Here is a 15,566-nt window from a genome sequence, read left to right on the forward strand (position 1 = left end):
GGTCACCCGAGCGTGCTCGGGAAAACCCGAGCAACGAGTACACTCGCTCATCACTAATAATTAGTAATATTATCTTAGAAAAAGATAATTTATTTATATTTTTAATTATAATTCTGTAATGTAAGATATGTGTAACACCCCTTTAACCCCTTCACCCCAAGCTACATTCGGACTATAAGATGCACCCCCATTTTTCTCCCAAATTTGGAGGAAAAAAATCTCTTATGGTCCGGCGCATCATATAGTTCGCAAAATATGGTAAGTAAGTTTTTGTCTTTGAGTGGTCTAAGTGGTCTAACCAGACGACCAAGGTTTCTACACCTTCTAGGTCATTCTAATAGGCAAATTGTCAATATCGACTCTTTAATGAGCCTTGTCATATGACTTAGGATAAAAGCCAAATCAGAATCTTAATTTGCAGACATGGTGTTTTTAGGATCGCTGCTTTCAATAGGTGGCTCTAGAGTTCTAGTACTCTTCCTCTGTGAAGAGACAATTTCTATATTTATTTTCCCAGAGGAGCATGCATGGCTTAAGTCTCCTCACTCTGAGATGCCAGGCTTGGCTTGTCACTCTCCACAAGGAGAAACGTTACCCCTTATACCCTAGGTCAGTCTGACAAAGACATCTTTTTTTATAAGACAGAAAAATGAAGACATGTAAATGAAAATATATACTAATAAGAATATAATATTGTAATTCATCAATTGGAAAAAAAAAATGATAAGCTAGTGGACCCTTTAAAAACATTTTCTTAAACATGACCTGTATGACAGGACAACATTGCCATGGTCAACATGAAAGGAAATAAAAAAAATATTTTAATGATGTATTTGAAGGAGGGTTCAACGTTTTGTCCCCCGACTACTTGGTTGAACATAACGATGGGGGTCTCCACCCAGTACAGGGAGAAAACTATAAAATTCAGCAAAAATCCCTAAATTTTTAAACTTTAATATGTAAATTAAAAAAAAATTATAATTTGCTTTATATTTCATTGCAATATTAAATGAATGGAAGATTTACAAATAATACATCAGGAAAAGTCACTAATAAATCTAACAGTCTCAAATAAAAAAATCAAGATGATATTTTTCTCCAAAATATTATTTAATTTACACACTGGAATATATCTGTGAATATCTTCATTATCTTTCCTTCAGGTCTTCAATTTTTGCCCTCGTTGTTCTGTAAAAAAGACAAAAATAATATGATATTGTAATGTCCAAAAAGTAACGTATTCTCATTAATTAATTGGAAAAAGATGAAAAAAAAGTGGCTGTAGCAGAGCTGGGATTATCACTTGACAATATTTTTTGATATTCATTTGCCCCTCTCCCTGAAGATTTAGGGTTGTACAACATTATTTTTTTTGTTTATGCACTGAAACATAAAATAGTAACTGAAGGAATTGCAAGCTGCACAAATAATTTAATGGGCAATATATTTTTTTATTATTAATATTATAATTTATATTATTATTATTATTATCTGCATAATAGTAGTACTATTAGTAGATTGATCATATATTTATTTTTAACTATTATTTATATTATAATAATTTTATATTAAATTTATTATTATTAACTACTACTAACAATAATAATAATAATAATTGTTATTTTTATTATTACATTTAGTTTACTATTATTATCTATATAATAATAGTTCAGGCATACATTTATTTTCAATTTTTATTTTATATATTAATAAATATGCTATTTTATAAGTATTTAATTGCCATCCATATTACATATTTATAAGTATTATAAGTATGTGTAATATTATTATCTGCATAATAGCAGTACTAATAATAGTTAGATCATACATTTATTTTTTACTATTATTTATATTATAATAATTTTCTATAATACTACTACTACTAACAATAATAATAATTATTATTACATTTAGTTTACTATTATTATTATTATCTATATAATAATAGTTCAAGCATACATTTATTTTACATTTTTATTTAATATATAAATAATAAATATGTTATTTTATAAGTATTTAATTAGCATCCATAAAACATATTCATAAGTATGTGTATTATTATTATTATTATTATTTTATATTACTCTGTAGATCATATTGGTTCTGGTTTTCATCCCTCCCCCACCCTTCAGATTTGATTGTGCAGCAATGATTTTTTTTTTTTTTCATGTGTTGGAATATTAAGCTTTAACTGAAGGTATCAAAACCTATAAAAGTAACAGGTTGATGCCCAAATTTATTCTTATTCTTATTACTATTATCTGAATAATAATAGTTTGATCATTAATTTATTTTAATTTGTAAATAAATATTCAGTTTTATACTATTTTTATTACTGCATATGATACAAATTAATGCCAAATTTGCCACAACTATATATCCCTATCATTAAAAGTTGTGAAATTTCTATGAAAAGTTGCATCTTGATATAGAGATAGATTTACTTACAATTTATCTTAGTCAATTATGTTAGTGCACGATAGAAATTGTTAGATGACAAACACAACTCTTCCACATTTATATGTTCTTAGAGCTCTTGAAAAACCTGTTGGGTCACTGCTGGGAGTTCATCATTTTTTGGGAGGACACATTTGTAATTCCAGAAGGAATCAATGTTTCCTCAGGCATGAGGAATCACAATGAGTCTAATGTACGTGATATATGTGGTTTTGTGCCACTGCCTCCAGTAATAAAAAATAAGGAAATTATAGGGAAGAAAACTTTTCTGACATTGGATAAAAAGATTCCTTTAAGAGGAAAAATAGCAAAAACATCTAAATTATTTTAATTATTTATATTTGAAATAGCAACTTTAATATATGGAAGCATAAAACAGCCTTGTAAATTTTTATCTCATAGTTTATTAGTCATATAAACATATTCTAAGTAAGTCCAACTGAGAAATGGGAGAGGTTAAAGAGAATGTACAACCATAATGCATGAACTAATCTGTCCTCCAGATTCTAAGTGTTGATAAACAGGATCTACATGCAGAATAAAAACCACTTCGTACATTTCTAGCATTTAGCATTGCCCAATTTTATTTTAGTTGCAATACCATATCTGACCACAAGGTGTACCATAACTTAGCATGCGCTACAGCACACCATGAGGTCGCGATTAGTATTGCAATCATAAAATTTGTTGGAGTGTGAAATAATTTAACTGAAGAGTAAAAAGGACTAAAATAAATTGTGTTCAGAGACAAATAGTGATAGAGCAGAATGGAATTTACAGAATAAAGGAGGATCTGTTATAATGAATAATAACTATAGAATGGCCAATTACAAAAAATCCACCCAAAACTAGTGGGTTTTTATTTATATAGAAAAGGACCACAAAAAGCAGAAAATCGTAGAATCATAGAATGTTAGAGTTGGAAGAGACCCCAAGGGTCATCGTGTTCACTAAACCATCTCAGACAGATGTTCTGTCCAGCCTGTGATTGAAGACTTCCATTGAAGATGAACTCACCACCACTTGTGGCCTGTTCCAAAAGCAGTATACTTGAATAAATTAATTACCGTATATACCTGAGTATAAGACGAGTTTTTCAGCACTTTTTTTGTGCTGAAAACGCCCCCTCGGATTATAATCAAGTAAGTGTCTCAGAAGATGGAGAGGAAGCGGCAGTGGGTCACAGGAGGCAGAAGCCAGCTGCGGCACTGGCAGTGAATACTCATTTCTCTGTAATAGTGGGCACAGTAGTCACAGTCGCTGGCTTCCTGCAGTGGTCAGGCGATCACGTGTGCCCACTACTTAAGAGAAATGAATATTCACTTCTCTCCACTCAAGTGATCACCCGGCCACTACAGGAAGTTGGCGGCTGTGGCTGACACTGTGCGTCCTACTAAATAGCAATGAATTCTTACTGCCCTCCATGCACATAGTTCTGGCGTGGGGAGCAGTAGGTATTCCGGCAGCTGAGCTCTGCTTGTAAGCAGCGCATGACATCATTGTAGAGACGGTAAGTAGAATGGTTAATTTTTTTAATGTTTTTTATGGGGGCCATGCATACTTACGAGTCACCATGGCATTACTGCATTCATAGCTTATCTTCATTTGACCAGTGGTGCTTGTTGTGGCATGGCCATCGTAGTTGGAGCACATGTTTTCGGTAGCACATCCTGCCATGGCCAAGATTGGTTCTGAAGGGTCTAAAAAGAAAACACAAAGAAATTTAGTATTTACATTTCATGCTTATAAATTTCTTTAAGGAGAACCTGTCAGCAGGATTTTGCTACGTAAGGTACAAACATGGTCATATTGGATGCGAGTGAGCATGCGCCAACCACAGTACTATTGTATTGGAGACCTAATGCAAATTGTCATATTATTTGAGAAAAACTCAGTTCCACTCAGATACAGTGATGAGCAAAAGGATAACAGGTTCCATATCTCACCATCCACTTCTGCTTTGATCGTGACACTACCATCATTTTATAGACAATCATCTTGGATATATCATACATGGCTTCGGGCCATTGTCCTGCTGGAACACTATGTCGTCCTTTTCATACCCATAGTACTTGAGTGTACAAAGTAACTCATCTTGTAGGATACTCACATATAGTTTAGCATTGAGACCACCGTCGATCCTGGTCAGGTATCCAACGCCTTTAGCTGTGAAACAACCCCATATCATCAGTCTTCCTAAAGATAAACTTGACAGGTCCTTCAATTTCTCAATCCATTAGACTCTTTTCCCTTGTTTCTTCCAGACCCATTTGCACCCATCAGAGCCTAGTCTATCGACTTTTATCTCATTGCTCCAAATCACCAGTTTCCAGTCTTCAACTGTCCACTTTTTGCACTTTTTTTCAAACTTGAGCTTACATTTCTTATGACGATATTGAAGTCGAGACTTCACCTCTTTTCAGGCCACCATTCCAGACTTGTGTAATGTGTCTCACACAGTGCTTGCATGGACGTCTGTGATCTCATTATTATGAAGCATACAAACCTTTTCCAGAACTGATAGACCTAGTGATGAGGCAACTTGTTGACTCCGATATTTTGTCTGGATGTCCACCTCTTGGCTTTTGAATGGATTGATGGACTTCATTTCGTATTCTTCCAACTGAGATGGCACTAACAAGATGCAGTTTGGCAATTTTCTTGGCTGAAAGATGGCTATCGATGAGCTGAATGATACTCTGACTCTTTTTTTGTTAAATCTTCTTGGCTCCCCCCTTCAAACTAGTGACCTTTCACTTGGGAATCAACCTAATAACACACTGAGCTATTAGGCAATGTGAGACCAAACTAGTGTAAAGTAAAGTAAAGTAAAGTAGTAAAGTAGTTTCTTGTAGTATATAGGAAGAAAAATATTTTTCCACCACCAGGATCAAAACAGTAACAATACAGTGACATGACGAGAATCTGCATAACTAATCATATGCTAAATAGGTGCAAGTCAATTTTATGTATGGGATATTCAAGATAATTGTCTATAAAATGATGGCAGTCTCATGTTCAAATCCATAGTAGTTGGTGAGATATGGAGCCTGAAAGTCAAAAGTTTAAAACATTGTTACCCTTTTGCTTCTCACTATATTCCCTCAACTGTAGAAGACAGATATTAAAGATTTGACACCACTCAACTGAAGACAACACTCAACTGAAACTGCCCTAACTAAAGTGACCAATGACCTACTAACCACCAAGAGCAAGCGACATTACTCTGTCGTCCTCCTCCTCCTGGACCTGTCTTCTGCCTTCGACACTGTGGACCACTCCCTCCTGTTACAGATTCCCTCATCTCTTGGCATCACAGACTTGGCCCTATCCTGGATCTCATCATATCTAACAGACCGGACATTCAGTGTCTCCCTCTCCCACACCACCTCCTCATCTCACCCTCTCTCTGTCGGTGTTCCCCAAGGCTCAGTTCTAAGACCCTGGGTTCTGGGACAGCTCATAGAATCCCACGGTCTACAATATTATCTCTATGATGATGACATGCAGATCTACCTATCTGGACCTGATTTCACTACCTTACTGACCAAAATCCCACAATGTCTGTCTGCTATTTCATCTTTCTTTTCTGCTCGCTTTCTAAATCTGAACACGACAAAACAGAATTCATCATCTTTCCCCCACCTCACTCTACCCCTCCACCCGATCTATCCATTAATGTCAGTGGCTGCTCACTTTCCCTGGTCCCGCACGCTCGCTGCCTCGGGGTGATCCTTGACTCTACCCTGTCTTTCAAGCCACATATCCAAACCCTTGCCTCCTCTTGCTGGTTCCAAAACATTTCCCAGATCCCTGCATTCCTTGACCATGAAACCACAAAAACACTAGTGCATGCCCTTATCATCTCTCGCCTCGACTACTGCAACCTCCTACTCTCTGGCCTCCCCTCTAACACACTGGCATCACTCCTATTCATCCAAAACTCTGCTGCCTGACTATTCCACCTGTCTCCCCATTATTCCCCAGCCTCTCCTCTCTGCCAGGCCCTTCATTGGCTTCCTATTGCCCAGAGGCTACAGTTCAAAACTAGTGTTGAGCATTCCGATACCGCAAGTATCGGGTATCGGCCGATACTTGCGGTATCGGAATTCCGATACCGGGATTCCGATACTTGCCGCGTATCGGATACCGGAATCGGAAGTTCCAAGATTCAAAATGCAGAAATTCAGCCAATGAGAATGATTCCAAGTGTGGGCACATCCTGTTTAGCATGGAGGGCATGAAACTACTGGCAAGGCTGTGATTGGCTGCTGAAATGATGTAATGATGCAGTTTAAAAGTCGCTGGCGCCATTTTGCGATCACTCTGCTGTGAATTCAGTTAGTGACAGGACGCTGTTTGCTGACTGAGGGACAGTTTAGAGATAGCGATTTGCTTCTTTGTGCTTTCCAAAGGCTAATTTAGCAACCGCTGTGTTCACCTACTATTCACCTTGCTTTTGCCTTGTAGCGCTGTTTTCACAGCGATCTGCAAGGTCTGTGTGTGTGTGTGTGTGAGTGCAGCCCACTCTCTAGTCTGAGTGCAGCCACATAGGCCATCCATAGCTGGTTGTATTCAGTTCAGGGAGGGTGGTTCATTGCCTCATACTGTTCTTTTTTTTTTTTTTTTTCAAGTAGTGTAGTCTGCTGCTAATTTATTCAAAAAAATCCTATTAGTGTCTTTCCACCCGTCTCCAGCTAATTTGTGGAAAAACACTACATAGGATAACGTAGAGGAGGGTTTTTGGGCCTTGCAGCGCCGTTTACGGCTGTCTGCACAGTCTCCGTGTGATTGCAGCTCGCCCTGTAGTCTGTGAGCAGCCATAGCCTGGTTGTCTCCAGCTCAGGGTTGTTCACTGCGTCATACCGCCAAATCAATTTTCATTTTGTTTTAAGTAGTGCAGGCTGCTGCACATTTTTTCAAAAAATTCCTATTAGTGTCTTTCCACCCGTCTCCAGCTAATTTGTGGAAAAACACTACATAGGATAACGTAGAGGAGGGTTTTTGGGCCTTGCAGCGCCGTTTACGGCTGTCTGCATGGTCTCCGTGTGACTGCAGCTCGCCCTGTAGTCTGTGAGCAGCCATAGCCTGGTTGTCTCCAGCTCAGAGTTGTTCACTGCGTCATACCGCCAAATCAATTTTCATTTTGTTTTAAGTAGTGCAGGCTGCTGCACATTTTTTCAAAAAATTCCTATTAGTGTCTTTCCACCCGTCTCCAGCTAATTTGTGGAAAAACACTACATAGGATAACGTAGAGGAGGGTTTTTGGGCCTTGCAGCGCCGTTTACGGCTGTCTGCACGGTCTCCGTGTGACTGCAGCTCGCCCTGTAGTCTGTGAGCAGCCATAGCCTGGTTGTCTCCAGCTCAGGGTTCTTCACTGCGTCATACCGCCAAATCAATTTTCATTTTGTTTTAAGTAGTGCAGGCTGCTGCACATTTTTTCAAAAAAATCCTATTAGTGTCTTTCCACCCGTCTCCAGCTAACTTGTGGAAAAACACTACATAGGATAACGTAGAGGAGGGTTTTTGGGCCTTGCAGCGCCGTTTACGTCTGTCTGCACGGTCTCCGTGTGACTGCAGCTCTATCCGTTGTCAGTTCAGCCCCCCAAAAATAAATAAATAATAAAGTTCACCAAACACACCAGTTACACCACTTTACATTTGTGTAGGCCACATTAGCTCATATTAAAGTCTAGTCCACACTTTAGAAAATTAGTTTCTTATACCTGTTAGGAGGAGTTGCTCAGGAATAAGCACACAAAGCCGTTAGTACTTTTCTGCTTATCTTTATCAGTCAACCAAGATGAAGAAGGCAGTGAGTAAGGCACGTGGGCGTGGGCGTGGGCGCGGAGCAGGGAGGGGACGTGGGGATTCTGTGCCTGCTGCGGGCACCGGTGACTCATCAGCACCCACTTTCACCAGGCAACAGTCATTCATGCGCAGCTTTGTGTCAGAGCGCCGTACACCGCTGCTGCGTGAAGAACAAATTGAAGCCGTTGTCGGATGGATGGCAGCTAATGCATCAACTTCAATTAGTGCCACATCCTCTCAGACACAGAGCACTGGAGAGCAGCCATCTGTCTCTTCACCACCTGCCAAATTGCCCAGGCAGACAGAGAGCCCAGGACAGGAGCCGTCTCTACTTCTGTTCTCTGAATCTCTTGGCTTGGAAACAGGGGGCCAGCCAAGCAGCATTGGAGAAATGGAAGAAGAGGCAGGGTGCAGTGATGCCCAACAGCTTTTTCTCTCTTCCTCTGAAGAGGCGGGTGGGCCAGTGGCTCCGGTCACCACATCGCAGGCCGCATCAGCTGATGATGACACTCAGGTGCCACTTACTGGTGCGTGCTCTGCTGCTGAGACTACCCAGGAGGAGCAGTTGGGGGCAGAGGGTAGTGTAGATGATGAGGTCCTTGACCCATCTTGGCGTGAGGGACAGGAAGGTGGTGGGAGCAGCTCTGAGGAAGAGATTCCCCGTACGGCCCAAAGAGGGAGAGGGAGGGGGAAGACTGCGGATCCTGCAGCCTCCGCTTTGGCACCCGTTAGGAGCATGTCTCTTCCAAAAGCCAAAAAGGGCGCTCCCAAGACTTGCAGTGCCTGGTCCTTTTTTGACACAGTTGCAGATGACATTTGCTATGTCAGATGCAAGGTGTGTCATCAAAAAGTCAAAAGAGGTCGAAATGTTAGCAACCTCAATACCTCCAACATGTGGAAACATGTGCGCAACAGGCACCCGGCGGAGTTAGAAAAACACACTGAAGAGCTAGGCCAACCAACAGCGGCAGCTACCACCTCTTCAGCTCGTGTTGCCTCTTCCTCTAGCTCACACCCAGCTGGTTCGGCTTCCTCCCAGGATCGCCGTGGAAGAACCTCTGGCCCTGTTGTCCAGAGACCCGCTGTAATTCCACCCGCAGCACCACTTTCCCAGTCATCCACACACTCCCAGCCCAGTCTACAGCCATCGGTAGTACAGGCATGGGAGAAAAGGAGGCCTTTCTCGTCAAACCACCCACGAGCACAGGCTCTGACTGCAGGCATTGCCAAACTTCTGTCACTGGAAATGCTGTCATTCAGGCTGGTGGAGACTGACAGCTTCCGTGACTTGATGTCATTGGCAGTCCCACAGTACAATGTGCCCAGCCGCTTTTACTTCAGCAGGCAAGCCGTCCCTGCCCTGCACAAGCATGTGGAGGGACACATAAAACACGCGCTACTGAACGCCGTCAGTAGCAAGGTCCACCTCACCACCGATGCGTGGACCAGTCAACATGGACAGGGGCGATACCTTTCCCTCACTGCCCATTGGGTTAATGTCGTTGAGCCGGGTACAGACCGTGCGAGTGGCGCAGGACGTGTCCTGCCCACTCCAAGGATTGCAGGAATCCATTCTGTACGCATTGACTCCTCCTCTTACACCAGTTCCTCAGAATCATCGCTGCAGGAGCCGTCACAGTCCACCTCCACATGGACCCGTGATGAACGTGTACCTGTTACGACCGACATGAGCACAGCCGTGGCCAAACGTCAACAGGCCGTCTTGAAATTAATTTTTTTGGGGAATCGTAGCCACACAGCGCAGGAGCTCTGGAATGCCATCAAGCAGGAGAGCGATGTGTGGTTTGTGCCAGCGAATCTCCAGCCAGGCATGGTAGTGTGTGATAATGGCCGAAATCTGGTGGCAGCTCTGGGCCTCGGCAACCTCACTCACATCCCATGTCTGGCACATGTACTCAATTTGGTCGTGCAGAGCTTTTTGAGGGACTATCCGGATCTTGATGCAGTGCTGCACAAGGTCCGCCTAGAGTGTGCTCACTTGCGGCGTTCCAGCACGGCAAAAGCGCGCATTGCGGCTCTGCAGCGCCGACACCGCCTGCCGGAACATCGCATCATATGTGACCTACCTACCAGGTGGAATTCCACGTTACATATGTTGGAGCGGTTGTGTGAGCAGCAGCAAGCTGTAATGGAGTACCAGCTGCTTCAGGCGCAAAGAAGTCGCAGTCAGCGCCGTACAGACTTCACAACCACAGAGTGGGCCACTATGAATGACGTCTGCCAGGTTTTGCGTCCCTTTGATTATTCCACGCGGATGGCGAGTGCAGATGATGCACTAGTCAGCATGACTGTCCCCCTTATCTGCCTGCTTGAAAAATCACTGCAAGCGCTAAGGGATGATGTTGTGGAAGAGGTGGAGGATGAGGATTCACCATTTCCATCATCTTCTGGACAGTCAGCGCCACGTGGTTCCTCACAAACGGCAGGGGACAGTTTGTGAGGAGGATGAGGAGGAGTCAATGGAGGAGGAAGACATCCGTCCAGAGGAGGGAGTTACCGAATTGTCCAGTACTCAGTGTGTACAGCGAGGGTGGGGTGATGACGAGCGGGCAGATATCACGCCTCCAGCAGGGGACAGCGTTTCTTGGGCAGTTGGCAGTCTGCAGCACATGGTGGATTACATGCTGCAGTGCCTGAGAAACGACCGCCGCATCGCCCACATTCTCAACATGTCTGATTATTGGGTGTTCACCCTCCTCGATCCTCGCTACCGGGACAACGTAGAAAGCCTCATCACACCGTTGAACCGGGAGCGAAAAATGCGGGAGTACCAAGACACACTGGTCGATTCCATCATCTTCTCCATTCCAACTGAGAGAAGTGCTGCTAGTGCATTCCAAAGCAGCTCAGTGCGTCCAGGCAGTGGTGGAGGCTCTGCACAAAGAGGGAGCAGAAGCAGTGCCTCTGCCCAAGGCAAGACCAGTATGGCCCAACTGTGGCACAGTTTTCTGTGCCCCCCACAAAAGTCTACACCATCACAGACGGCTCCAGTCAGCAGGAGGCAACGGTTCCGTCAGATGGTGACAGACTACATGTCTTGCCCTCTTGCTGTACTCCCAGACGGCTCTTCCCCTTTCAAGTTTTGGGTCTCAAAGCTGGATACATGGCCAGAGCTAAGCCAGTATGCATTGGAGGTGCTGTCTTGCCCTGCGGCCAGTGTATTATCGGAATGTGTCTTTAGTGCTGCAGGTGGTGTACTAACTGACCGTCGCATGCGACTATCCTCCGATAACGTTGACCGGCTTACTTTCCTGAAAATGAACAAGGCCTGGATCTCGCAGGAATTTGCCATTCCTCCTCCTGATTAAATAATTAGGTCACTGTATACGTTATCCAGGTCTCCTGTTGTGTTCATCTTTCTACCACCTGAACTTAAATTCCTGGGCTCCAACACCGCCAGTTGAGGCTCAGAAGTGCCGTCTGCACAGTCAAAACATACGACCCAGTGTTATTGGGTTTCAGTGATGTCAGCTGATCCCCAGCTGTGTAGCCGGCAATGTGTCATGCGACCGCCACGCTGACACAACAACTGAAATGTAAGGGAATCTGTCCCCCCCCCCCCAAGGCGTTTGTTACTGAAAGAGCCTCCTTGTGCAGCAGTAATGCTGCACAAGGAAAAGGTAGCTATTTTGGTTTAGCTCCTTGCACACGCAGAACTTAACACTTATAAAATGTGTCCACTGATACCGTAAAACCGTCCCGGAGGTGGGACTTTCCTTCGTAATATGACGCAGCACAGCCGTCATTCCTCCCCCCCCGGCGCCGCGCCCCGGCTCCTCAGCGTTGTTTGATTCCGTCCCGGAGCCTGCGCTGTTATGTTATCCCGTGGCCAGGCACACTTAGCGCTGCCCGTCTTCTGGCATCATTTGGTGTCAGGATGGCTGCGCCTGTGCGGCCGCGCTGGCCGAGAGCCCGCCTCGCAGTGTCTTCTGATTTAATCCCACTGGGGGCCTGGGATCCATGGACATGCGCAGTGCATATCTGAACCTCCACCTCTCACTCATCTCCCTATGGCTTCTTCAGACTGTTCGGTGTCAGCTGGTCCCTAATAGCATGCCACGGCCGTGACACTGCACAGTCTTAAGAAGCCGTAGGGAGGGGAGTGAGAGGCGAGGATATGCACTGCGCATGGCCAGCGCGGCCGCACAGGCGCAGCCAGCCTGACACCAAATGATGTCAGAAGATGGGCAGCGCTAAGTGTGCCTGGCCAAGGGATAACATAACAGCGCAGGCTCCGGGACGGAATCAAACTACGCTGAGGAGCCGGGGCGCGGCGCCGGGGGGGGTAGGAATGACGGCTGTGCTGCGTCATATTACGAAGGAAAGTCCCACCTCCGGGACGGTTTCACGGTTTCAGGGGACACATTTTATAAGTGTTTAGTTCTGTGTTTGCAAGGAGCATGATGAAAAGAGCCACCTTTTCCTTTTGCATCTTTTGTGCTGCACAAGCTGGCTCTTTCAGCTACAAACGCCTTGGGAGGGGGGTTAAAGGTTCCCTTTCGACTTTCCCAGGCTTCGGCCTACATTGTGTTCCTCTGCTTTTCCACCTGTCCCTGGGCTCCAACACCGCTAGTTGCCGTCCAGAAGTGCTGTCCGCACAGTCCCAACAGTCGCTCCTCTGTTATTGGGGTTCAGTAACGTCAGCTGTTCCCCTGCTGTGTGTGTGGCAATCCCTCCTACCTCCTCCACCTCCTCCTCCTCCACCTGTCCCTGGGCTCCAACACCGCTAGTTGTTGCCTGGTAGTGCTGTACGCACAGTCCCAACAGTCCCTCCTCTGTTATTGGGGTTCAGTAACGTCAGCTGTTCCCCTGCTGTGTGTGTGGCAATCCCTCCTACCTCCTCCACCTCCTCCTCCTCCACCTGTCCCTGGGCTCCAACACCGCTAGTTGTTGCCTGGTAGTGCTGTACGCACAGTCCCAACAGTCCCTCCTCTGTTATTGGGGTTCAGTAACGTCAGCTGTTCCCCTGCTGTGTGTGTGGCAATCCCTCCTACCTCCTCCACCTCCTCCTCCTCCACCTGTCCCTGGGCTCCAACACCGCTAGTTGTTGCCTGGTAGTGCTGTACGCACAGTCCCAACAGTCCCTCCTCTGTTATTGGGGTTCAGTAACGTCAGCTGTTCCCCTGCTGTGTGTGTGGCAATCCCTCCTACCTCCTCCACCTCCTCCTCCTCCACCTGTCCCTGGGCTCCAACACCGCTAGTTGTTGCCTGGTAGTGCTGTACGCACAGTCCCAACAGTCCCTCCTCTGTTATTGGGGTTCAGTAACGTCAGCTGTTCCCCTGCTGTGTGTGTGGCAATCCCTCCTACCTCCTCCACCTCCTCCTCCTCCACCTGTCCCTGGGCTCCAACACCGCTAGTTGCCGTCCAGAAGTGCTGTCCGCACAGAGCCAAACACCTCGCCAATGTGTTAGTGGGGTTCAGCACCGCCAGCTGTTCCCCTGCTGTGCAGCCGGCAACGTGTACTGCGACCGCCACGCAGGCACAACAAGTTAAATTTAAGGGAACCTGTACCCCCCCCCCCAGGCGTTTGTTACTGAAGGAGCCACCTTGTGCAGCAGTAATGATGCAAAGGGAAAAAGTGCCTCTTTTCGTGGTGCTCCTTGCACATGCTGATCCTAACACTTATGAAAAGTGTCCCCTCCTACCGTGATACCGTACGGTTGGTGGAACTTTCCTTTGTGATGTGACGCAGCACAGCCGTCATTCTTACCCCCTTGGAGCCGTGCGCCGCCTCCTCAGCGTTGTTTGAATCAGTCCCGGAGCCTGCGCTGTTAGGTTAGCCCTTGGCCATGCACACATTTTGCGCTGCCCGTCTTCTGACATCATTTGGTGTCAGGCTGGCTGCGCCTGTGCGGCCGCGCTGGCCGAGAGCCCGCCTCGTACTGTCTTCTGATTTAATCCCACTGGGGGCCTGAGATCCATGGACATGCGCAGTGCATATCTGAACCTCCACCTCTCACTCATCTCCCTATGGCTTCTTCAGACTGTTCGGTGTCAGCTGGTCCCTAATAGCATGCCACGGCCGTGACACCGCACAGTCAGAAGAAGCCGTAGGGAGATGAGTGAGAGGTGGAGGTTCAGATATGCACTGCGCATGTCCATGGATCTCAGGCCCCCAGTGGGATTAAATCAGAAGACAGTACGAGGCGGGCTCTCGGCCAGCGCGGCCGCACAGGCGCAGCCAGCCTGACACCAAATGATGTCAGAAGACGGGCAGCGCAAAATGTGTGCATGGCCAAGGGCTAACCTAACAGCGCAGGCTCCGGGACTGATTCAAACAACGCTGAGGAGGCGGCGCACGGCGCCAAGGGGGTAAGAATGACGGCTGTGCTGCGTCACATCACAAAGGAAAGTTCCACCTACCGGACGGTATCACGGTAGGAGAGGACACTTTTTATAAGTGTTAGGTTCAGCATGTGCAAGGACCATAATTAAAAGAGCTAAGTTTACCTTTTCCAGCATTAGTGCTGTACACGATGGCTCTTTCAGCTACAAACGCCTGGGGGGGGGGTTAAAGTTTCCCTTTCAACTTGCTCCAGTGCAGGCTTCGGCCTACACTCTGCTCCCTCTCCTCCTCCTGCTGACCCTGGGCTCTAACACCGCCAGTTGGGGCCCAGATGTGCTAGCTGCACAGAGCCAAACACCAGCCAATGTGTCAGTGGGGTTCAGCACCGCCAGCTGTTCCCCTGCTGTGTAGCCGGCAACGTGTCCTGCAACAGCCACGCAGACACAAGAACTGAAATTGAAGGAAACCTGTCCCCCCTCCCCCCAGGCGTTTTTACGTTTTACAGCCACCTTGTACGACAGTAATGCTGCATGTGTGCAAGGTGGCTCAGAAACTTAATCTCCTTGCCCATGTTCAAGTGAACACGTCTAAAAATGAGTCCTCTGCGACCATTAAAACGTCCCTCAGGTGTGATTTTCCTTTGTATTGACACGCAACAAGCTCCTTGGTAGCGCTGCCCGTCTTCTGATATCATTGTTTGGCTGCCTGCGCCTCTGCGGCCGCCCTGACCCACACAACGCCCCTCGGTGTCTTATTTCTTGGGACTGCGAGGGTGTGATTGATGGGCATGAGCGGTGCATCACTTCGCCTGTCCCTCATCTCCTTCCGCCTTCTTCAGACTGTGCGGCTTCATGGCCGCGGCATGCGATAAGGGATCAGCTGACGCCGCACAGTCTGAAGCGGGTGTAAGGACCCGAGTGCGAGAGGCGAACATATGTGCTGCGCCAGGCCATGAATCCCAGCCCCGCAGTGTTTTAACAATGTTAAGAC

At 46.1% G+C, this 15,566-nt stretch overlaps 1 protein-coding gene across 1 annotated transcript in view; it reads right to left on the reverse strand.

Moving 5' to 3' along the window:
• Positions 1 to 737: 737 nt before the first annotated feature.
• The window catches only part of LOC143768665 (phospholipase A2 inhibitor and Ly6/PLAUR domain-containing protein-like), a 48,891-nt gene continuing 34,062 nt past the window's right edge, over positions 738 to 15,566 (reverse strand). Inside the window, exons 5-6 of the mRNA XM_077257308.1 lie at positions 4,030 to 4,157; positions 738 to 1,188 (exon numbers count right to left, since the gene is read on the reverse strand). Of these exons, the coding sequence (XP_077113423.1) occupies positions 1,168 to 1,188; positions 4,030 to 4,157 (149 nt within the window). The 3' untranslated portion in view covers positions 738 to 1,167. The remainder of the gene's footprint in view (positions 1,189 to 4,029; positions 4,158 to 15,566) is intronic.

The sequence above is a fragment of the Ranitomeya variabilis genome, chromosome 4 (genome assembly GCF_051348905.1).
Source record: "Ranitomeya variabilis isolate aRanVar5 chromosome 4, aRanVar5.hap1, whole genome shotgun sequence".
NCBI classification, from domain to species: domain Eukaryota; kingdom Metazoa; phylum Chordata; class Amphibia; order Anura; family Dendrobatidae; genus Ranitomeya; species Ranitomeya variabilis.